Source organism: Chlorocebus sabaeus, chromosome 20, assembly GCF_047675955.1.
Source record: "Chlorocebus sabaeus isolate Y175 chromosome 20, mChlSab1.0.hap1, whole genome shotgun sequence".
Lineage (NCBI taxonomy): Eukaryota > Metazoa > Chordata > Mammalia > Primates > Cercopithecidae > Chlorocebus > Chlorocebus sabaeus.
This window is the reverse complement of record NC_132923.1, coordinates 110,755,215-110,779,704: the sequence shown is the minus strand read 5'-3', so window position 1 is coordinate 110,779,704 and position 24,490 is coordinate 110,755,215. Positions and strand designations below refer to the sequence as shown.

General features: G+C 54.4%; 1 protein-coding gene across 1 annotated transcript in view; it reads right to left on the bottom strand.

Annotated features, from left to right (window-relative positions):
* The window catches only part of CRYBG2 (crystallin beta-gamma domain containing 2), a 34,971-nt gene extending 18,552 nt beyond the window's left edge, over positions 1 to 16,419 (bottom strand). The window contains exons 1-7 of the mRNA XM_007979929.3: positions 16,325 to 16,419; positions 5,466 to 8,421; positions 5,015 to 5,062; positions 4,817 to 4,929; positions 4,524 to 4,653; positions 1,016 to 1,155; positions 83 to 209 (exon numbers count right to left, since the gene is read on the bottom strand). Of these exons, the coding sequence (XP_007978120.3) occupies positions 83 to 209; positions 1,016 to 1,155; positions 4,524 to 4,653; positions 4,817 to 4,929; positions 5,015 to 5,062; positions 5,466 to 8,366 (3,459 nt within the window). The 5' untranslated portion in view covers positions 8,367 to 8,421; positions 16,325 to 16,419. The remainder of the gene's footprint in view (positions 1 to 82; positions 210 to 1,015; positions 1,156 to 4,523; positions 4,654 to 4,816; positions 4,930 to 5,014; positions 5,063 to 5,465; positions 8,422 to 16,324) is intronic.
* Positions 16,420 to 24,490: the final 8,071 nt, after the last annotated feature.

Here is a 24,490-nt window from a genome sequence, read left to right as displayed (position 1 = left end):
CCCACAGACTGCAGGACCATGTTACTTGGGACAAGGGGCAGAGCCTAGACCTCCTGGCCTGTGGGTGTGCCCTGTTCTTTACCAATCTCATGGGCTTCAGGGAGCCCACGCTGGGGTCCGATGTGCCCCAGGCCTCCGAGGTGGGGTACTCTCCAGGTTCCAGGATGTAGGGAGTGTCTTCAAATAATGGTTTGGGGTACAGTAGCCACCTGGGGGAAGGCAGAGAGACTGCTGCACCCCAGACTTCAAGGGACACAGATTGGCGGGTGGGAGGGAAGGTTTAGAGGGGAAAAGGAGGTTTACTGGGGAGGCTCCCATCAGTCTCGTATAATCTCTTGCAGTAGCCACATTGGTCTCCCTTCCTCTGACTTTGCCTTCTCTAATTTCACACAACAGCTGGAGCATTTTTCTCTAGCATGCATGAAAAACTGCTTCAGCAACCCCAGTAGTTCCCTGTTAGCCTCACAATAAAACCCGGCTATGCAAAGAGGCTCTGCAATCTGGCCTCCTCCTTCTCCCTGGGATTCAATTCTTCCCACTTGTTGCTCACACCGGCTAGACTGAAAATTTGAAGCTTAACCCTCTCCTCTCTGGGCCTTTGCATGTGCTATTCCCTCTGCCAGATACACTCTTTCCCCCATTCATTCAGTTGACAAATATTTAGAAGCATCTGCTGTGTGCCAGACCCTGCTACAGGCATTAGGGATAGAGCAGTGAACAAACATACAAAATCTCTGCCCTCATGGAGCTTAGATTCTTAGCCAACTCATCCCGATATGGTGTCTCCTCCTCCAGGAAGGTTTCTCTGACTTCCACACTCTGCCTCTCATGGTATGGTGTTTTTCTGTGCTCCCTCACCCCAAAAATCTGAATTGCTATTGTCTGCTTACTTGCCTGACCCTGCCAGTGGACTGAGCACTCCTGAAGGCAGGAACTGTGTTCTGTTACCTCTGTGTCCCCAGCACCCAGCACAGTGAATGTCAAATGAAGAGATTCTAGAATAGACCAGACTCACAGTCCTGCAGAGACAGTGGCAGATGCCACCTGCAGGGGCTTCTCCAGACCCTGGGAATTCTTCAAGGCCTCTCTTAGCTTCACTTGCGCCCCCTTGAGGCCCTCCTCAGAGAAGAGGCTGATTTCCGGGGTGCTGTAGTCCTATGGAAGGAGGGGGGAAATTAAATATATATAAACAGCTGGGTGTGGTGGTTCACGCCTATAATCCCAGCACTTTGGGAGGCCGAGGTGGGCGGATCACCTGAGGTCAGCAGTTCAAGACCAGCTGACCAAAAAGGAGAAACCCAGTCTCTACTAAAAATAAAAAATTAGCTGGGTGTGGTGGTACATGCCTGAAATCCCAGCTACTCGGGAGCCTGAGGCAGGAGAATCGCTTGAACCTCGGAGGCAGAGGTTGCGGTAAGCCAAGATCAAGCCATTGCACTCTAGCCTGGGCAACAAGAGTGAAACTCTGTCTCAAAAAGAAAAGAAAAGATATATAAACAGCCCCCTTGGACAACACCCCGCCTCTCCAAGTCCATTTAGCCAGGGCTCCAAATAGCTTCTGGGAAAACCTTTGTGGTCATTACCCCAGAGACCAGGAAAGTGACTAGGGTGGTCTTTGCAAGGTCAACCAGCCAAGCCTGAGACCAAAGCCCATGCGGGTCCCTTGCTGAACCTTTGGGACCTGGGACTAAAGTTCCTGGGAGACCCTGCAAAGTGCCAGGCCCATAGCCTTACCTCTGGGTAGCCTGACTTCCAGCCTGGTGGGAGGATGGGCAAGATGGACAGTCATTTCCTGAGTTCCAACTTTGACCCCTCCTTTAGGTACGATTCCTGCCTCTGTCCAGACTGGCTTTGCCTGCACCTCATCCCAGGAAGCAGCAGATCCTCTTTGTATTCTGAGTGTTTCTTCCCCACCAGGACCATTTTCATTCACTCACTCATTCATCAAATATGTACGAAGCATCTACTGCATGCAAGGCACTGTGCTAGGTCATGTCCTTCCCTATCTCATTTAGTCCTCCCAGTGGGTGTTATTCATCCAGTCACAGGTAAGGAAAGTGAGGCTCGGAGAAGTTAAGCAATCTGCCCAAGGTCACACAGCTTGTAAGTAGCAGAGCAGTATAGTTTTTGTTCACTGTTGCAACCCAGCACCTCCCATGTGCTTGGCACACAACAGGCACCCAATCAATGCTGAATGAATCAAAGGAATACAGAAACATCTGACTTCAAAGCCTTTGCTTTTCTCTTGTAGTCGTTACCTCCCACATGAAGTTAAATTTATTGTCAGAAGTTCACAATTACTTGTCCGTAATCATTTGCGTGTTTCTGGAGAGGCTTTGTTTCTTTTTTGAGACAGAGTTTCGCTCTTGTTGCCCAGGCTGGAGTGCAATGGCGTGATCTTGGCTCACCGAAACCTCTGCCTCCTGGGTTCAAGCGATTCTCCTGCCTCAGCCTCCCAAGTAGCTGGGATTACAGGTGCCCACCACCATGCCAGGCTAATTTTTTGTATTTTTTTTAGTAAAGACAGGGTTTCATCATGTTGGCCAGGCTGGTCTTGAATTCCTGATCTCAGGTGACCCACCTGCCTCAGCCTCCCAAAGTGTTGGGATTACAGGCATGAGCCACCACGCCCAGCCTCTGGAGAGGCTTTGAAAACTGTCCCCTCCTCCTGGGCCACTGTCCTAATTAAGGCTAATGAGCTCTCGTCATCTCCTACCAGGAAGATTGCAACAGCTCTGGACTCAGTTATTCATTCTTTCATTAGAAACAAAAATCAGGCCGGGCGCAGTGGCTCACACCTGTAATCCCAGCACTTTGGGAGGCTGAGATGGGCAGATCACGAGGTCAAGAGATCGAGACCATCCTGGCTAACACGGTGAAACCCCATCTCTACTAAAAATACAAAAAAATTTAGCCGGGCATGGTGGCAGGTGCCTGTGGTCCCAGCTACTCAGGAGGCTGAGGCAGGAGAATCGCGTGAACCCGGGAGGTGGAGCTTGCAGCGAGCTGAGATCACGACACTGCGCTCCAGCCTGGGTGACAAAATGAGACTCTGTCTCAAAAAAAAAAAAAAAAGAAAGAAACAAAAATCAAACAAACCAGAAGAACCAAAATGCCTGATAGACACTACTTTTAGAGTCATTGCTCTTCCTTCTGGTGTCAAGATTAATTTTGGTAGTTTATTACTATGCTATGAAAACAATATTGTTGTTTTCACTTTACAAACATGAAATTATTATTATTAATTATTATTGTTATTTTGAGACAGAGTTTCACTCTTGTTGCCCACGCTGGAGTGCAATGGCACGATCTCAGCTCACCACAACCTCCGCTTCCTGAGTTCAAGCGATTCTCCAGCCTCAGCCTCCCGAGTAGCTGGAATTACAGGCACCTGCCACCACACCTGGCTAATTTTTGTATTTTTGGTAGAGACGGGGTTTCACCATGTTGGCCAGGCTGGTCTTGAACTCCTGATCTCAAGTGATCCCCCAACTTGGCCTCCCAAAGTGCTGGGATTATAGGCATAAGCCACCGTGCCTGGTCTTTGAAATTATAATGTTAACTTTTCAAACCACAGAGCCCTTCCTCAAAAATCAGAGGTGCCCCTTGGCTGGAAAGCACAGCCTATCCTGGTCTCCCTCCCTCCAGGATCCCTCTTTTCTCCACCTGGCAGCCAGCCAGTGGGATGTTTATAAATCCCTAGTCTGGTTATATGGCGTCCCTGCTCCAAACCCAATCCTCATAGCCTAGCTTGACTGTAAGTCCTGCAGGGCAAAGAGGGGATCTCCCCGCACTGCCCATTGCCTGGCACTGGTGCCTGGCACATATTAGACATGAGTGAGGATCTGTGAGCAAATGAATGAGCAAACATGCCTGGCACCTCAGGTCTGACTGGGGGCCTGCAAGCTGGCCCCTGGGGGGCAGGTAACCCGAACATCCCCTCCTACCTCGTCTCTGCTGCTCTCTCCCCTTCCTGCTTGAGCATGCACTCAAACTTCCCAAGGCTGCTTTCCCAAGCTGAGCTTGGCCTCCGCCTGGGCTCTGATTCCTCAAGCCAGGCTGCCCATTTCCCAGAATCTCTTTCTTCCCCAGTCAGCTCCATGGTCAGGAATCTACAGACCAGTCCATATGAAGCCCCTCTGCTCGCTACCCCCATAAGATCTCTCCCAGGAATTTCTTTTGAAACGGAGTCTCACTCTGTCACCCAGATTGGAGCGCAGTGGTGCAATCTAGGCTCACTGCAGCCTCCTCCTCCCGGGTTCAAGTAATTCTCCTGTTCAAGTAAGCCTCCCGAGAAGCTGGAATTACAGGCGCATGCCACCACACTCCGCTAATTTTTGTATTTTTAGTAGACACAGGGTTTCACCATGTTGGCCAGGCTGGTCTCCAACTCCTGTCCTCAGCCGATCCACCTGCCTTGGCTTCCCAAAGTGCTGGCATTACAGGCATGAGTCACTGCTCCCGGCCTCAGGGATTTCAACTCTAGGCACCGCGAGGCCGTCTCCCACCTGCAACTCACTCACCCAGACAACCCTCCTTAGGGAGCCGATGCCTTGGGGACTCCACTTTGTCTCTGGGGTTCTGAGTTCCATGTCTCCTTCAGGCAGGACCAGCTTCTGACCCCGGAACTCTGGCTCTTCGTACAGCACCCAGCTGTGGGCACAGAGATTCCAGGGTCACAGATGGGGAGGAGTATGTGCCCAGGGCTGCTGGGTAGCTGATGGGGTTTCTCCCAGGCTGGCCTGGTCACTTCTCACTCCCCTCTGCACCCCCCCGAGTTCACAGCCAGGTGCCCTGCTGGGCACTCCCCACTCACCAGCCTCGAACTACCCTTATGGAGGCTACGGGGGCCCAGCCTGAGGCATCAACAATGTCTCCCCAGACCTCCCTGCCACTGCCTTGGCAGCCAGACTCCGAGAAGAAGATCACCTGAGAAGGCACAGAGGGGTCCTCAGGCTCTCACCCCAGGCCCCTGCCTCCTGCTGCCCCCACCCGCTTGCCCCCACAACCCTACCTTTCCAGGCCTGGTGTTCGGCTTGCCCTGGGTCTTTAAGGCTGGGCTCTGAAACGGAGGCAGGTGATAAAGTAAGTCCTGTGGTGTCACCTCTTTCCTGCCTCCCCACAACCTGCCATTCCAAAGATCCCACATCCTCCCTATTGACCTCCACCCCCAAGGAGCTGGTGCACAGAGGATGCTCACACTTGTTCCCAACCCCCAGAGGACTCATCACCCTGTCCTAGGAGCTCGGTGCTCATCACCTGCCTTCCTCAGCTCCCAGGATCTTGGAGCCCCCATGCCCTTTGGAATCCACAGTACAAACCTCCCACAGTAGGGATAGGGAGATTGAGGCCCAGAGAGATGTGGCTTGCACAGGTCAACTGAACCAGACTTCAGACAGAAGGCTCTGCCCCCAGACTCTGACTCCCAGCACCACTCTCTTCACACCACCCAAGGCCTCACTTACCCACTCCTCTAGGGGCAGGGCACAGGCAAGCTTCTCCGTCAGGGATGGTCTTTCACTGCAAAGCAGGGGCAACTGTCCTGGCACCTTCCTGAGCCCCGGTGGCCCATGGGGCAGCAGGGCAGATAGTTTTGTGCCCAGCGGTTCCGGGGTGGAGGCCTCCTTGGTAGCAGGCACCAGACTGCCGAAAAGAAGGCTGCCTCCGAGACGGGAAGTGGGTCTGGTGCCTCCCTGCAATTCCAACCCCAGCTCTAAGTGGGGGCCCTTGGTTCCTGCTACATGCTTCTTCATCATCTCTAGAGGAGAGCAGGAGACCTGTGTGGGCCTGGCAGGGTGGAGGTCCCAGGCGGGGTTGGGCTCAGCTTTCTCCTGCCTGCGCTGAAGCTTCTCGTCATCACTTAGATAGGGGTTCTCTGGTTCCTCCTCCTCCTCTTCCTCTTTCTCTTCCAGTGAAGGCACCTCCTGGGGGCCGGGACCCAGCACCCATGGCCCTGGCTGGTCCTCCTCAATGGCAGGCAGTGTGGCATACATGGACAAGTAGGAGGAGCGAGGGGCTCGTGGCAGCCGGTGAGTGCGGAGGATCTCAGGGGGCTCCATGCTCCGCAGGGTATCCAGAAATATCTCCAGGTCAGTGGCCAGGGCCACCTCATCCTCCTCCCTCAATGTCTCTGGGCACGTCTTGCCCTCGGTGGGGTCAGAGACAAGCTGGGACTCCATGCTGGCCTCTGCTCCTGTTGGCACTGGGGCAGGGGTGCCTCCTGGGCTGGGGGACACCCTGTCCACTGAGGAAGATGGGGCAGGGAGAACAGCAGGGTCCTGCACAACCTCTTTCTGGGTGAGAGATGAGATGGGGCTCCCTTCAGAGTCCTGGACCCCCTTGTCCTGTTTGGGGAGTGAGGTGGCAGGAGCAGCTGGGTCTTGAACAGTCTCTTCCTTAGTGAGGGGTGGAGCAAGGCTGCCTGCAATACCCTGGACAGCCTCTTTTTGGATGCTAGGGCTGCCTTCTGGGCCCTGGACAACCTCAGTTGACTTGGGGGATGAGGCAGCAGGAGCACCGGACCCCTGCACCACCTCTTTCTGGGCGGGAGATGAGGTAGCAGGAGCACCAGGGCCCTTCACGACCTCTTTCCCAGTGGGGGACGAGGCAGCAGGAGCACTGGACCCCTGCACCACCTCCTGGGCAGGAGATGAGGCAGCAGGAGCACCGGGGCCCTTCACAACCTCTTTCCAGGTGGGGGACGAGGCAGCAGGAGCACTGGACCCCTGCACCATCTCCTGGGTGGGAGATGAGGCAGCAGGAGCACCGGGGCCCTTCACAACCTCTTTCCCAGTGGGGGACGAGGCAGCAGGAGCACTGGACCCCTGCACCACCTCCTGGGCAGGAGATGAGGCAGCAGGAGCACCAGGGCCCTTCATGACCTCTTTCCGGGTGGGGGATGAGGCATCAGGAACACCGGGGCCCTTCACGACTTCTTTCCAGGTGGGGGACGCGGCCGCAGGAGCACCGGGGCCCCACACCACCTCCTTCTGGGTAAAGGTGAGGACAGGGACATTTTCAGAGTTCTGAACAAACTTATTGCTTGGGGACGATGGAGCAGAAAGACCTCCTGGGCTGGGGACATCCTTCCTTCTTGTAGAGGATGGAGCAGGAGGTTGTTCAGGGACTGTCACATGCTCCCTCCTCACCATGGGCAGGATGGTGGCAGCAGGGGGGTCCACAAGCCCTTCCCTTTTTATAGGGGGCAGAACAAGGGGAGTGAGCTGGGCCCTGGTGTGAGTGGGCACCACAGGCTGCTTTGCAGGGTGGGCTAGGCTTGGAGAGGGGACATGGGTCTGGAGTCTGGGAGAGGAGGGGACTGATGCTTGACCCTGAGAAGTCTGGAGAGGGAGCTCAGTGGAACTGGGGGCTCCCAGCACCTGCCAGAGCTCACAGGCCCTGGCATCCGGGGCTCTGCCCTGGTCTCGATCTGCACAGGCTGCAGGGACATCCTGATTCTTAGGCAGGTGAGCACTGGCTGGGATGCCTGTAGAGACCAGGGCAGAGCTGTCTTTAAGCTCTGCTGTCCCGGTCTCAGGCAGCTGCCTCAAGGCTGCCCCCACTGTGCTGCCCAGACCTGTGCTTCTTGGCACTCCAGCTGTGGGCCTGGGCAGGTGGCTGGCAGGGGGGCTGTGCCCAGCAGGTACGAGGTTACTTAGCACTTTCACAGCCTGGCTGCGGCTGGGCGAGCCTGGTGGGGAGCCCACCACCACTGGCTGCACCATGCGGGCGACCTGACGGCCCCGTGGCAGGGCCTCGCCTGAGGACATTGGCCTCACAGTCACAGAGCTGCTCACCCGCTGGTCCACATGACCTCTCACCACCGTGGTGGTCCGCACAGTGCGTGTCACTCGGTGTTCCTCGAGGCTCCGGGAGCTCCCACTGGTGAGACCTACACCTGGGTGGGGACTTGGCTCTCGGGGCCCAGGCAGGGGAACCAAAAGCTCAGTCCTGGCCATAGCTCCCACACGTGGGGGCTCAGTCCTGGGATCTTGGCGGCTGCCATCACTCTGGCCACTCAGAGCCTCCTTCAGCCTCTGCTCAGGCCTTTTCTCCTTGGGAGGTGGTGTGTACTTCTTGGAAAAGATGGGTCCGTGGCTCTGGAAGTTCTTGGAGCCAGCCGTATCACGAGGGCCCTGGCAATTCACGGTCTCTTCTTCCTGTGTTGCAAAGCCATTGACTTCCTCTCGACGGCTGAACTCAAACATCTCCTTCTGGGGGGCTTCCATCTGGGCCCCTGACACCAGGGACACCTTGTGAAAACCATGTTTGATCTCTCCCTGGGCAGGGGGCCGCTGCCGCCATGTCAGTGTGGCACTTACCACTCGGGCCTTGGCCCGGGCCATGGGCCCACCTGCCTCCTCCATGTGGGGCCCTGGCAACCTGTCTGGAGGCGTCCTTGTCCCACTGTGGTCCAGCTCCCTGCAGAGGAGTAAGAGAGATGAGGGTCAGAGGGTGGTGAGAGTGGCTTCCCAAAGTGCAGAATAACCACCCCTAGCCCAGTCAGGCCAGGAACCTCAGGCAAATCTCTTGGCCTTTCAGGTCATTGCTGTCATCTGTGAAATCGGCATGGTAGTCTCAACTCTGATTTCGTTGATCAGAGCTCCTCATCCATCCCTCTCCCTGACTTTCAGGTGATCTCCTAGGTCAGGGTCCCTCAAAGGTGAAGCTGAGGCCTGAGCCCAGATGGAGAGAAAAGAAAGAAGGCAGAAGGGAAGATGCAGCTGACCTACAGGTCTATGGGGGCGCTGGGACTCTGCCCATAGAGCCCTAGGTCTAGTCCCCCAAGAGCTGAAAACTAGAAAGCTGAAAACGGGGCAAGCGTTGTTCTAACTCTGTTCGGGAAATATGGGCTTTGGCCTCAAACAGAGCTGGGTTCCTTAGTTGTTCACTAGCTGGCCATTTCTCCCCTTCAAGCATCAGGGTCCTCAGCCACAACACTGGAGTCTTGCCAGAGTCCAGTAAGAGAGGCAATGAAACCTCCCCCTGCCTTGTTTTTGTTTTTGTTTTTTGTTTTTGAGACAGGATCTAGCTCTGTTACCCAGGCTGGAGTGCAGTGGCATGATCATAGCTCACTGCAGCTTTGAACTCCTGGGCTCAAGTGATCCTCCTACCTCAGCCTCCCAAGTAGTTGGGACTACAGGCACATGCCACCACACCCAAAATACTCGCCTTATAACCTAAAATGCTGGCTCATCAACTTTCTGCTGTCACCTTGGAGATTTGTAACCAAACATTAGCAGGTGTGCACACGTGTATACGGGCATGAGCACCTGCTGATGGTCTTCAGAGCACAGGGGCAGGTGTAGGTCTAAATGGAGCCTCTCAGAGCTGGGTGCAGTGGCTCACACCTGTAATCCCAGCACTTTGGGAGGCAGAGGCGGGAGGATTGCTTGAGGCCAGCAGTTCTAGACCAGCCTAGGTGACATAACAAGACTCTACAAGTCTCTACAAAAAATTAAAAGAATTAGCCAGCATTGTGGTGTGTGCCTGTAGCCCTAGCTACCCTGGAGGCTGAGGTGGGAGGATCACTTGAGCCCAGGCTGCAATGAACTATGATCATGTCACTGCACTTCAGCCTGAGTGACAGAGAGATCTTATCATTAAAAAAAAGTTACTATTATTTTTTGAGACGGAGTCTCGCTCTGTCACCCAGGCTGGAGTGCAGTGGCGTGATCTCAGCCCACTGCAACCTCCTCCTCCCAGGTTCAAGCAATTCTCCTGCCTAAGCCTCCTGAGTAGCTGGGATTACAGGCATGTGCCACCATGCCCAGCTAACTTTTGTATTTTTGGTAGAGACTGGGTTTCATCATGTTGGCAAGGCTGGTCTCAAACTCCTGACCTCAAGTGATCCACCCGCCTCGGCCTCCCAAAGTGCTGGGATTACATGCGTGAGCCACCATACCCGGCCTTATTTTTGTTTTTATTAAAAACTTTTTTTAGGCCGGGCACAGTGGCTCACACCTGTAATCCTAGCACTTTGGGAGGCCGAGGCAGGATGATCACCTGAGGTCAGGAGTTCGAGACTAGCCTGAACAACATGATGAAACCCAGTCTCTACTAAAAATAAAAATATTAGCCCGGCATGGTGGTGGGCACCTGTAATCCCAGCTACTTGGGAAGCTGAGACAGAAGAATCGCTTGAACCCGGGGGGCGGTGATTGCAGTGAGCCAAGATCGCGCCACTGCACTCCAGCCTGGGCAACAGAGCAAGACTCTGTCTCAAAAAAAAAAAAAAGTAAATAAATGGAGCCCCTTGGGCTCCATTAGGGACTTGGGCTTTACAATGCACTCTTCCCTCAATTCTGTCCTCTGTGATTATTTCCCACTGAAGGTTAAGAAACCGAGGGTCAGAGGAGAGGAGTGACTGGCCCAGGATGACGCAGCTATGAGGTTGTCAAGCAGGGATTTAAATTCCCATCTTCTGAATTCATATCCAGGCATCCTCCCTCCTACCCCAGGCCATGGTTCTCGGGCATGTCCAGCTGCTTCTGTGATCGTCCTCAGCAGAGCATGTCTCACCCTCTGTCCTGGAGGGGTGGGGCCTGGGTCTTATTTCTTTTCTGACTCTTCCTTAATCTCTCTGGGTCTCCATAGCCTCCCTTACTAAATGTAGGATAATATCAATACCTGCCGAAGAAAACCTTCTAAGCTTCTGCTATGGCTTGAATATTTGTCCCCTCCAAAACTCATGTTGAAACTTAATCCCCAGTGTGGTAATATTGAGAGGTGGGGCCTCTAAGCAGTGATTGGGTTATGAGGGCTCTGCCTTATGAATGGATTAATACATTCATGGATTAATAGATTAATGGTTTAATGGATTAATGGGTGATTATGGGAGTAGGACTAGGGGCTTCTTTTTTCTTTCTTTTTTTTTTTTTTTTTTTTTTTTTTGAGACAGGATTTTGCTCTGTTGCCCAGGCTGGAGTGCAGTGGTACAATCTCAGCTTACTGCAACCTCTGCCTCCTGGGCCCAACAGTCCTCCCACCTCAGCCCCCCGAGTAGCTGGGACTACAAGCGTGCACCACCATATCTGGCTAATTTTTGTATTTTTTGTAGAGATGGAGTTTCACTATGTTGCCCAGGCTGGTCTCAAACTCCTGAGTCCAAGAGATCTGCCCACCTCTGCCTCCCACAGTGCTGGGATTCAGGTGTGAGCCACTGTGCCTGACCATACCAGTGGTTTTATAGGAAAAGGAAGGGAGACCTGAACTAGCACCTCAGCCCCACTGCCGTGTGATGCTCTGAGGCCCCTGGGGACTCTGCAGAGAATCACCAACAAAGTTCTCACCAGATGCACCCCCTTGACCTTGGGCTTCCAGGTTCAGCTATTCCATTATAAGCAACAGAAAACAGACTAAGCTCCCTAGGAACTCTCAGGTGAATTTCTCTGTTTTAATAGTTACAACAACAACAACAACAGCCATTTGAGGAGGGCTTACTCTGCCAAACACCTTGCTGAGTGCTTTACATTCATTGTCCCATTGAAGCCTCAGAAGAATCCCACAAGCTTGAGACCTCATGAAGAATAATTTTTTTTTTTTTTTTTTTGAGATGGAGTCTCGCTCTGTCGCCCAGGCTGGAGTGCAGTGGCCGGATCTCAGCTCACTGCAAGCTCCGCCTCCCGGGTTCACGCCATTCTCCTGCCTCAGCCTCCAGAGTAGCTGGGACTACAGGCGCCCGCCACCTCGCCCGGCTAGTTTTTTTTTGTTGTTGTTGTTGTTGTTTTGTTTGTTTTTTGTTTTTTGTTTTTTTGAGACGGAGTCTCGCTCTGTCGCCCGGGCTGGAGTGCAGTGGCCGGATCTCAGCTCACTGCAAGCTCCGCCTCCCGGGTTTAGCCATTCTCCTGCCTCAGCGTCCTGAGTAGCTGGGACTACAGGCACCCGCCACCTCGCCCGGCTATATTTTTTAATAGAGACGGGGTTTCACCGTGTTCGCCAGGATGGTCTCGATCTCCTGACCTCGTGATCTGCCCGTCTCGGCCTCCCAAAGTGCTGGGATTACAGGCTTGAGCCACCACGCCCGGCCTGTTTTTTGTATTTTTTAGTAGAGATGGGGTTTCACCGTGTTAGCCAGGATGGTCTCGATCTCCTGACCTCGTGATCCACCCGTCTCGGCCTCCCAAAGTGCTGGGATTACAGGCTTAAGCCACCGCACCTGGCCAAGAATAAATTATTAATAAATTAGATCATACATTCCCATTTTGCAGATGAGATTTTTTTTAATGCTCAGAGAGGTTAAGAAACTTGTCCAAAGTCACAGAATAGCCAAATCAAAACTTGAACCCCAACCGTAAGTGCTTACCCACCATACCAAACTCCCTAATATATGTATCCTATAACTGAGTCTCTGGTTTGGGGGTTTACATTTACAGGGATCCACATCAGTGCTGGAGGGCCTCTCCACCCCCACTCCCTGACTCCCAAGCTACACTGACCAGGGCAATCCTATTCTTAGACCCCACGAACCCCAGAGAGGTCAGCCTGTCCAGCCCCAGTCTTTGGGCCTTCTCCATGAGGTACCCCCCAGAGACCCCACTCGGGGCGGGAAATGGGCCCACTGCCCCCACTCCCCTCCCCCATTTCCCATTGTCCTCCTTCCTGAAAAGCTGGTGGAATTCAGAACTTTGACCCTTCCCTGTGGCCCCAGCAGTGACTCAGGTTTTATGAGGGGCAGAGATGAAAGAGACTGAGGCCCTGGGAAGCCTGACCTGACTCCAGGACCGCTGGTGGCTATGACAGTGTCAGGGACAGGGTTCCTGGAGGGGGGGACCCTGGAAGGTGGAGTTGTTAGATAGAGCCCTGGTCCTTTTCCCAGGCCAGGGCTTCCTGAGAGCGGGACATAGCCAGACACCAAAGGCTCTGGATTTTAGCCTCTCACTGAGGCCCCAACCCACTCCTCGGTCCCCATTAGGGAGCTCCCTTTTTCCTCATGCAACCCCTGCCCTCCTCGCTGGGACTCCTCCCAAATGAAGTTTGATGCCCTCGCTGAGCCCCTCCTAAGCCCCTGTCCATCTGCTTCCCAATCTCTGAGCTTCCTTGTCCCTGATGGTGCTTATAGTAAGTGGCAAAGCCTGAGCTCTAACTCATTCATTCATTCAATTCCTCACTCATTCAATGCTAATTGCGTCACAGGATGTGCTAGGCCTTGGCTAGACTCAACCAGAGCCAACTTTCTCATGAAGGGTGGCATATTAAGAAACTAGGGGCCAAGGAATTAGACATAAAAACAGGGACATTTGGCCGGGCGTGGTGGCTCAAGACTGTAATCCCAGCACTTTGGGAGGCTAAGATGGGCGGATCACGAGGTCAGGAGTTCGAGACCGTCCTGGCTAACTAGGTGAAACCCCGTCTCTACTAAAAAATACAGAAAACTAGCCGGGTGAGGTGGCAGGCGCCTATAGTCCCAGCTACTCGGGAGGCTGAGGCAGGAGAATGGTGTGAACCCGGGAGGCGGAGCTTGCACTCCAGCCTGGGTGACAGAGCTAGACTCCGTCTTAAAAAAAAAAAAAAAAACAAGACATTTGGAAAGCGCCATAGGCATCAGGAAAGCGACAAGAGAGCAATGTTAAAGGAAGCAGTCAATCATCAGATCAGATATTGTCAATGACCTCCTACTAATCAGAATTTAACATCTTTCTCAACCAGCCCAACCCCTGGACAACACCCTTGATAGCCAGTCATTCCACAAGCATGTGGTCATTGGCTTCGGCCTGCATACCTCCAGGGACAGGGAGGTCACCACTTGACAGTTCACCTGCCCCGTCCCTGAACAGTCATGACTGCTAGAATGTCCTTCAGACTCTGCTGGAATGTGCCTGCCTATAGATGCCCCCTTTCGTCCTTGCTCTGAAGACATACCCCAATACAATGACCCAGGATGCCTCTCCTGGGTCAGCAGAAGGGCCCATTCCCAGAGCCCTTTCTTCTGCAGGGCCGCAGACCAGAAGTGGATTTGTTGGCAGCGTGACCTGTGACCTCCAAACAAGGCGTGTGGAGCTGGGAAGGGAGAGGCTGAGGAGGGAATGGGGGGAGTGTGGGAAAGAGCCTTGTCTAACCCAACAAGTCCTGGATTCTCCCCACTTACCTGTGAGTCACCCCCAAACTAGGCCAAACCAGTCCACAGGCCCACATGCAGGCAAACACATGCTGTGTCACACAGACGCAGTCACAGACACACAGAAAGATACCAACACAGACCCACAATCACACAGGTACAAAGATACATCTAGACGCCTACAAAAACATACACAGAGACACACACACAAATACACACTCACCCAAGAAATACAAACACACACAAGCACTCAGAGCCACAAGAGACACACAAATCATGTACACACAGACAGAAACACAGACACAATGACACACATGTGCACACATTCACAATACACACACAGTCAATTCACAGCCACAAGCTCTCTTCTTGAAATTCACCTACCCCTGAACGTGGACACATATGCTTGGATGCTCAAGTATCTTACACATTCCCACTGGCAGTCCCAGCTATGTCCCCCTTCTTCCCCACTCCCATATTTGCCAATCTTGGCCCAGAGAACCTTCTCCCTGGGACACAGAAGGATGATGTTTCTGGAGGTCACCTCCTCCCCACTCTAAGTGAGCCCCAGCCTCCCACCTGAGTCTGTCATTATCCACCTGGGCCCAAAATAGCAAGGTAGTGGCAGATAGAAACCACATCCCCCCAGCTAACCCTACTTCTCTTTCCCGTCCCCCTGTCCAAGGTAGCCTCCTCCACTCACCTTCCCTTTCTCTGTAGCCCTTCTCTCCCAGCCCCTGACTTCTGGGGCATCCAAGCAGGTCTCAGAGCCAGCCTGGGTCCTACATCTCCCTCTTCCTTGGCACGGAACCAGTCACACTGACCCCTGCTTGGAGGACCCCAGCATCCTTGATTCTGCCTCTGCTACCATAACACTGCCCAATCCAGCGCCATGGGAGCCCAGAAAACCCTGGAGCCCACACAGCAACCTCACCCAACCCTCCACTCTCTGCACAGGGCCAAAGAGGCTTCTTCCAGGCAGGATGGAGCGGTGGTTAGGGCATAGGCACTGGAGTTATAGAAACCTAAGTTCAGATTCTACCCCTTCACTTTCTAGTTGACTTTGAGCAAGTGACTTAACCTTTCGGAGCCTCCTAGAATTAGGTGGCAGGGGTTGGGACTAGTCCCTACTTCATGGGGTGGTTGGGAAGATTAAATAAAAGTATGCTTAGAAGGCTGGGCATGGTGGCTCATGCTTGTAATCCCAGCACTTTGGGAGGCCAAGGCAGGCAGATCATGAGGTCAGGAGATCGAGACCATCCTGGCTAACATGATGAAACCCAGTCTCTACTAAAAATACAAAAAATTAGCCGGCGTAGCGGTGGGCGTCTGTAGTCCCAGCTACTCGGGAGGCTGAGGCAGGAGAATGGCGTGAACCCAGGAGGCAGACCTTGCAGTGAGCCAAGATCGTGCCACTGCACTCCAGCCTGGACTACAGAGCGAGACTCCGTCTCAAATATATATATATATATATGCTTAGAAAACAAATTTGCAAATGACAGCCACCCCATCATTCTTATGCCCCCTTCAAAACCCCATCCCAGGCTCATTTCCTCTTTAGGGTCATCCCTGGGAGGTTCCATGTTCATCCCTCCTTGATGAGTTTTGGGGGACACATCCTTCCACCTCTGTGCCCCCCAGGCAGATTTAGGAGAGTCATTTCAACACAAATAAAACTAAGCTTGGGAAACTCGACGCCTGCTCCTTTGGCTTCCAGCACAGAGCCAGGTGGGGTAATTATTGCTGTCACTGAGAGGTAATTAATAAGCATCCCTGCTATTTTGGCACCCCCAGCCTCTGGAGTTCAAAGTATATTCCTGTAACCACCTCCTCCTTCCTCATTTTCAGCTACCAAATCCTCTCAACAACTCAAGGCCCTGAGAGGTTAAGCATCTCTCCCCGGACACCCAGCACCTAGGCCGGGTGCCAATTCCCAGGCTGGGTCTCTGGCCTCCTGAACAGAACTGGGGAGTGGTGAGTGCTGCGGAGAAGGCGACCCCCCTTCCTGCCCATCCTCTCCCTGACAGGCTTTCCCCTTCCTCAGATGGACAGTGAGGGTGAGCAGCAGTGGGTTCCAGGAGGTAGCCTGTGGGCAAAGGGAGGGAGAGGAAGGAAGGGATGGAGCGGGGAGGGAAGGCAGAGTCAGCTCAGGGTCCTGAATGAATGGGCATAGAGCTGGAGAGGCTCAGGGAATAGGCAAAGTCTCAAGATAGGGCAGCCAGGCCAGTCTCCCCCAGTCTCCCCTCCTATCTCCCAACAGAGACCGACCACTACTCACAGTCTGTGTGGGGACCCAGGTGTCCCGCCAGCCTGGAGCTCCTGCTGCTGGGCCGTGCTCCCCTGATGCGACTGGGCTCTCAGCTGGGGTTCCTGGAGCGGGGCCGGCTGGCACCCCGTGATGGGGCGGGGCCCATGGGGAGGCTCCCACCAGCCTTCGGATTCCTCAGGGCCGCAGGGGTGTGGAGCTGGTTGGGCCGGTTCTTTACCCTCCTCCCCAGGTGCTTGCCTGTGCCCCAGCAGTGTGACAGTGATGTAGTAGCGGGTCCTGGAAGTGGGACGCGTGTGTAGGGTCTGGGCAGGCTCTGGCAAGGCAGTCCCTGGGGTGGCAGGCTCGCCCTTTGTCCCCTCTGCCCCGAGGAAGGATGCAGGGTGGGGCAGCAGGGGTGCGTCTTCCAGGTTGCTGGGTGGCTCAGGTCTCAGAGGGACCTCTGGGGCTATGGGTGGAGACTGCTGACAGGTGCAGCCTGAGGGTCCCTGCTCCCCATGTTCAGGAGCAGGCTCTGGGTATATGGGGTGCCTGGCACGAGCAGGTTCTCCTGAGGCCACTTCCAAGGCCAGGCTCTCAGGCCCCACGGAGGCACAGCTGGCCAGGTCGAAGGCGCTGCCTACCGCTGGCCTCTGTAGGCGCCCAAGGCACTGAGCAGGACCCCTTCCTTGTTGCTTCCAAATCCAGAAATCACCATGGCCTCCTACATGGATGTGCCATTCTGAGCAGCTCTGGGCTTGGGCCTGGGCGAAAACAGAGACAGACATTGAGAGAGGCAGGGGCACAGTGACAGTTCCCCCTGCCCTCCAGGCACCCCTGGTACCTGGTACCTTCCCTGTCACAGGGAAGCTGAACAGGGCCCTGACACCAAGGTAAGTTGCCCTAGGGAGAGGCTGCTAAGGCCACCAGAGCTGGACAAAGGGACAGAGCTCTGGGAAGGCCCTTCAGCATTTAACTCCCCACTTCCCATTCTACATAAGAGGAAAGCGGGGCCCAAAGAAGGTGACGACATGACTAAGATCACACAGCAAGCCAGTGAGGGCTCCCAACTCTTAGGTGCCGCACTCTCTACCAGGTGACAAGGCACCCAGGGCCTGGCCGGCCATGCCTCCCAAAGGCTGGGGACCCCAGCTTCCTCGCAGTCCTGAGGTGCTTTTTCACCCTGGGGCTGAGAGCTGGGCGGGCAGGCCTGCCTCAAGTGCCCATAGCCTCCACCCACTCCGGGCTAACAGAGAGACTGCGGCCACCTCTCTTGTACCCTCCCAGCTTAAGATAGCACGCATGGGAGGATGTACCTGGGACGTAAGGGAGCCAAGGAAGAAGGTTCCCCTGAAATGGGACAACATCTGACCTCTTCTGCTCTCTTCCCCTGGGGTCCAGCCTGGCTGTGGGGATAAGAGGAGAGGGCTCAGCACCCCAGACCCAGATAGACACTGCCCCCAAAACCACCCATTTTAAAAGATGGGCTGTGTCCTTGGCAACAGAGGAGGTCAAAATTCCTCCGAGCAGGGGTCCTTGCTGGCAAATGCCTCAATCTACTCATCTATGAAACAGACACAGCCTCTCATTCCCCAGGGGCTGACCACCTCAAGAGGCAAGAGCACAGTGATGAACCTGGAGGCTTGGATCGAGGCAACCTGGGCTTGAAGCCCAGCCCTGCTGCTTCCTATAATAGCTGCAATACCGTTTGCATTTCAGTTTCCTCATGTGGAAAATGGGTGTGATAATAACAGTACCTGCCTCCTGAGAGTGTGGTACAGATGGTACAAGATAGTCCATGCAGAGGGCCCAACACATAACAAGTAGGCAATTAAACACTGGCAATTACTCATGGTATTCAAGACCCAAGAGAGACACATGGCTGCTTAAGCCACCTCCAGAGGAGGCAGGCCTCACTCCTCCAAGGGAAGAACACTCTTTCACTGTTCAATTCAGGGCTCAGGTCTCCACTGCAGATGAGGAAGCTGTGGCAGGAGGTTAAGCCACTAGCCCAGCCTCACCCCTGAGGGGCCATGCCAGGAAGTGGGGAAAAGGGACCAAAGATGGAAGGCAGTCAGGCCAAACAAGAGAATGGAGAGAAGTGAGGCCCCTCTGCCCCTACATCCCTCCCCAGAAGATCCCAGCTTTAGGAAGTCACATTTCCTGAAAGTCCGGGCCCCAACCATGCAGGATGTCCCATATCCATTACTTTATCTCCCGCAACAGCTTTGAGAGTGGAGCATTATTGTCCCGATTTTGCAGAAGAGAACACTGAGGTTTCCAGAAGGAGAGCGATCTGCCCAGGGTCACATGGTGGATCAGTGGCAGAGGGAGGACTGGAGCTCCAGTTGTCTGACTTGTCAGTCCGGGTTCTCACAACCTGCTCAGCCCTCCCAGAGCTCCTGCCCTCCCCCACTCCCCACTCCCCTTTGGATTTTCTCCTACCTTGAGGCTGACATTGCTGGAGGTAACCTGGGCTAGGTCAGAGCAGCTCCGGCCATCCCAAGGCCTGGGAAGGAAGCACAGTGGGAAGAGAATGAAGTAGCTTCCTCCTGTGCCAACACTGTTACCCCCAGTCTGGACCCAAGAGTCCTCTCCCCCAACTTTTTTTTTTTTTTTTTTTTTTTCTGAGACGGAGTCTCACTCTGTCGCCCAGGCTGGAGTGCAGTGGCCGGATCTCAGCTCACTGCAAGCTCCGCCTCCCGAGTTTACGCCATTCTCCTGCCTCAGCCTCCCGAGTAGCTGAGACTACAGACGCCTGCCACCTTGCCCGGCTAGTTTTTTTTTTTTTTTTTTTTTTTTGTATTTTTTTAGTAGAGACAGGGTTTCACCGTGTTAGCCAGGATGGTCTCTATCTCCTGACCTTGTGATCCGCCCGTCTCGGCCTCCCAAAGTGCTGGGATTACAGGCTTGAGCCACCGCGCCCGGCCTCCCCCAACCTTTTTTCAGGGCCCACAGCACAGCAGAATGAACTCCTAACACATTTTGGGGAAGGTCTATGTGGCAGCCTCCTCTCTGTTCCCTCTCCCAGCTGTCCACTTTACCCCCAGATGCAAAGAAAGAGACAGGAATGGGCTCGGTTGCAAAATGGGGACTGGGCCTGTTATGGGACTGGAATACAGAGAAAGACAGTGCCCCGATATTGCAAAAGTTGGCCGTTTGCTGAGGCCCTCCTGTGTGCCAGGCTTGGCACTAGGCATTGTGCCTACATGATCTCCCCTAAGCCTCACAGTAATCCTAGAAGGTAGATATTAGTGCCCCCGTTTTTCGGATACAGAAAGTGAGGCCCAGAGAGGTGAAATGACTTGCTTAGACTCCACTCCAAAGGTTGGCTGGACACCACGGCATGAATGGGGGCCAGGTGGGAAAGTGCCTTGGCTCCTCCTCTGCGCACTCCATACCCCCAGCAATCAGCAGGGGTCAGAGGCCCCTGCCTCGGTACCAGGGTCCCATTCCCAGGGCTGGTGAGAACGGAGAGCAAGTGTAGCATGGCCAAGAATCATCACTCTGTCTGCAGAGAGCCTGAGCAACCCCTCCCGGCCCTGCCCGCCTCTGACTCATTTGCACCTCCAAGTCCAGAGAGGGAGGGGCAGTGCCGCCTGGGCCTATAGGGCAGGCTTCTGCCAGACAGGGTAAAGGGGGAGGGCGTGTCTTCCAGGCGGGGGCGGGCAGGGCACTGGCAGGGTGTGGACACCCCGGGGCACCCAGGCTTCCAGGCATAGGGTGGCTAGGCCCTCCTCTCTTCTCTCTTTAGGGTGAGAGAGCAGTACAAATCCCTGCCCTCATTTTGCCCCCACCACATCCCCACTCCCCCTGGCGCAGGCTGAAGACAACTGTGCCATGATAAGATCAGAACAAATTGCCGGGTAACTGGGCAGACACACAAACACCCACGCATGAGAGCACACCCCATGCTCTTCACAGATGTAGGGCCGGTGAGCTGCGGGGCTCTCGGATTCTCAATACTGCCTTCCCCGCCTTTCGACCCGGCCTTCCACAGGTTTTTAAAGTTTAAAAAACTTTAAACAGAAGTTTTTCCTTCTGTTTAAAACATTTTAAAGTTTTGGCTGGGCGCGGTGGCTCAAGCCTGTAATCCCAGCACTTTGGGAGGCTGAGACGGGCGGACCACGAGGTCAGGAGATCGAGACCATCCTGGCTAACATGGTGAAACCCCGTCTCTACTAAAAAATACAAAAAACTAGCTGGGTGAGGTGGCGAGCGCCTGTAGTCCCAGCTACTTGGGAGGCTGAGGCAGGAGAATGGCGTAAACCTGGGAGGCCACCCCAGCCTGGGCGACAAAGCGAGACTCCGTCTCAAAAAAAAAAAAAAAAAAAAACCTTTTAAAGTTTTAAAGGGGCACAAGGGGCCAGGCGTGGTGGCTTACGCCTGTAATCCCAACACTTTGGGAGGCCGAGGCAGGTGGATCATGAGGTCAAGAGTTCGAGACCAGCCTGTTCAATATGGTGAAACCTTGTCTTTACTAAAAATACAAAAATTAGCTGGGCATGGAGGCACGTACTTGTAGTCCCAGCTACTCAAGAGGCTGAGGTAGGAGGATCACTTGAACCTGGGAGGCAGAGGCTGCAGTGAGCTGAGATCATACCACTGCACTCCAGCCTGGGTGACAGAGTGAGACTCCATCTCAAAAACAAAACAAAATGAAAAAAGAGCACAAGGGCCCAGGCCTGGTAGCTCACACCCATAATCCCAACACATTGGGAGGCCAAGCCAAATCACTTGAGCTCAGGAGTTTGAGACCAGGCTGGGCAACATAGCCAAATTCCAACTCCACAAAAAATGAAAAGATCGGGTGGACGTGGTGGCGTGTTCCTAGCTACTTGGGAGGCTGTGGCAGGAGGAGTTTGAGGATGCAGTGTCCTATGATGGTGATACTGCATTCCAGCCTGGGTGACAGAGCAAGACCTGATTCTATTTAAAAGAAAAAAAAAAAAAAATTAAAAAAATCAAAATAAAAGAGAGCTGGGTGCAGTGGCTCACACCTGTAATCCCAGCACTTTGGGAGGCTGAAGCGGGCAGACTGCTTGAGTCCAGGAGTTCGAGATCAGCCTGGGGAACATGGTGAAACCTTATCTCTACAAAAAATCAGCCAAGCATGGTGGCATGTGCCTGTAGTCCCAGCTACCCAGAAGGCTAAGGTGGGAGGATCACCTGAGCCTGGGGAGGTCGAGGCTGAGATGCGATAGTGCCACTGCACTCCAGCTGGGGCAACAAACAGAGCAAGATTCCATCTCAAAAAACAAATAAGTAAATACATAAAAGACATAAGAGCACAGGGAACGTTCCACATTAACATCCAAAATCGTGGTACCTTGATACATATATTTTTATGCTTCAAGATACTCATACACACTTATTTGATCAACTACAACACTCATACACACACACACACACACACACACAAAACCCCTCAGATATCAGCTACCAGTGCACAGGCTCAGAGAGGTAAAGCAATCTGCTCAGGGTCATATAACCAGTGGCACCTACAGCTAGGAGCTGGGCCCCCTGGCTTGCAGTCTGGCCGTCTCTGCAGGCAACAGAGCTTCAGAAATGTGGGCTCTGGAGTCAGACTGCCGAAGCCTGTGTCCTGGCTACACCACATCCCAGCTGTGTGACTTTGGGCATGTGATGTGACCTTTCTGAACCTCCATTTCCATTTCCGTTTCTGAATCATGCAGAATACCTGCTTCATAGGGCTGCTGTGAGGATTACGTGAGATAATCCAGGTGAAGTATGAAGCATGTGGCAAATAAAGGCTTATTGTTATTACAATCTAGAGCTATCTCCGGGGTGGGGATGACGGGAAAACCTCTCCGTGGCATCTAAGGGCAAATGCAGTACAGTCTCAGATGGAACCTGTCAGGTTCATGACAAAGGGATATGAAGATCAGCTGTGATGTGAGAATCAAAGTCCACAGGGGAGGAACTTTGCCCTTAAACTGTCTCTGCCTGCCTGACTTAGGAAATTGTCCGCGTAGGTTGTAAAGTTTTAAAAGAGCACAGGGACCATTCCACATTCACGTCCAAAATCGTGGTACATTAACACACACACACGTATATATATATATATTTTTTAGACAGTGTCTCACTCTGTCGCCAGGCTAGAGTGCAGTGGCTTGATCTCAGCTCACTGCAACCACCGCCTCCCGGGCTCAAGCAGTTCTCCTGCCTCTGCCTCCCGAGTAGCTGGGACTACAGGAGCCTGCCACCACGCCCGGCTAATTTTTGTATTTTCAGTAGAAACGGGGTTTCACCATGTTGGTTGGCCAGGATGGTCTGGATCTCTTGACCTCGTGATCCGCCCGCCTCGGACTCCCAAGACACACATATTTTTATGCTTCGAGAGATACACATACACGCTTATTTGATCACTACACTCTCTCTGTCTCTCTTTCTCACACACACACACACACACACACACACACACACACACGGTCTAGGGCCCAGGGGCGCCCCACCCGGCCTTTCTCCATTTCCCCTCACCTATCCCGAGATGTGGTCTCCGAGGTCTCTTTCCCGCTGTGCTCCCTCCGGACCCCTAACCCAGCCAAAAAGCCGGCCAGGCAGGCCCCCGGGCCTCCGCACCGCTCGGCCATGGCGAATGAAAGACCCGGGGCTCGGCCGTCGGAGCACCTGACCGCCGGGGCTACCCGCATCCGCTGCATTTGCGGAGAAAGGCCTCCTCCGGCCCGCCCCCCTGAGCAAACAGCGGCCCCATCCGCAGCCCATGCGGGCAGTGACCCGATCTAGATGCTGCCCATGGCCTGGGGCACTCTCCAGGACCCCCCAACCTCATTGTCCTCTCCCCACCTCGGACCACAGACCCCAGACTTTCCGCAAGAGCCCAAGCCCCCACCCCGGGGGCGTGGTTTTCCGCCCGGTCCGCGCTACATCTTCAAGCCCCTGAAGGCGCCAGGGCCCCACGCAGCCCCGGGTGAGCTAGCGGAGAGCAAGACCTGCAGGAGGCCGGACAGGGAAAGTGACCTGGGGCGAACAGAGACCGGGAGGCGGAGCTGAGCGAGGGGGCTCCCCCAGGAGCAGGAGGGGCTGGACACGGGGGCAGGTCCGGGGGGCGGGTCCGGAATGGGCGGGGTCTTGCCCATTGGGCAGGGTCTAATGCGAGTGGTTGGCGTCCCGCGCGGGGCCCAAGGTGTGACACGGGTGGGCTTGGAACCGGGACCTTAGCTACTGGTGGGGCCGAAGTCCACCCTGCCATCGTTCTGCCGTGGTCAGTGGGGCTTGCTTCTCCCTGTGGGAAGCACCTACGCCCGGGAGCGGGCATCCCGTCACCACCGTGGTGGAGAAGCTGCACAGAAACCCACGGGGTGCGGACGACGCCACCTCCTGGAAGTCGGCCATAGAACCCCACTCTGTCCGCAAATCGCTCTTATTTAGTAACAACTGTCATCGATTGTGATCCTAACCGGGGCCTCCTGCCTCCCAGGCAATACCCTTTTCCGCCTGGCGCTGCCTCTCTGACTCCAGTGGGGATGGGGAGCACTTTGTACATTTCAGGGGATCCTCTGGGTCTACAGGGAGAAGGGCCATCAGGCCTCAGCTCCCCAGAGTCTCTGCCAGTTCTTCTCTGCCTGTAGCCCTTATCTGGCTGCAGCCTCCACGCCTTCCCTGAGCCTGGCACCTTATTAGCCCAGAGTGTTGTGGTATCTAGACCCGCTTCACAGACGACATCATGCTTCTGGGTCGTAAGTGGACGCTGATATCTTGAGTCTCCTTCTTCGATACCCCCACAATGAGGGGCAACTCCCCCCAGCAACGACCATGCAGGGAGTACCGGCTGAGGGGCATGTGGCCAACAGGAACGGTGAAATCCAGGCGGTGGGGGCAGCAGTACCCTCTGCACAGGTGTTGGGAACAGGACAATGTGCCCAGACTGGGCAGCACAGTTGGCACCCTGCAGCGCGCTGGAGGGCTAGACTGTCCGTCGTTGAGTAGACAAGGAAGGCCTGGTCCTAGACAGGGAGTGGAACTCAAGCCCAGCTGAAGCAGATGGCTGCAGGCACCCACGGCACGCACAGGCAGCACAGGCTTTTCCTGGCTGAGTCCCCTGACCTGCTCCCAGGCAAAGTGTGAGGTCTGGCAAATACACAGTGGCTTTTCCCCACTGCCCCCACCCCCCACCTGACTGTTGAAGCTCAGGAAGCCTCAATGCG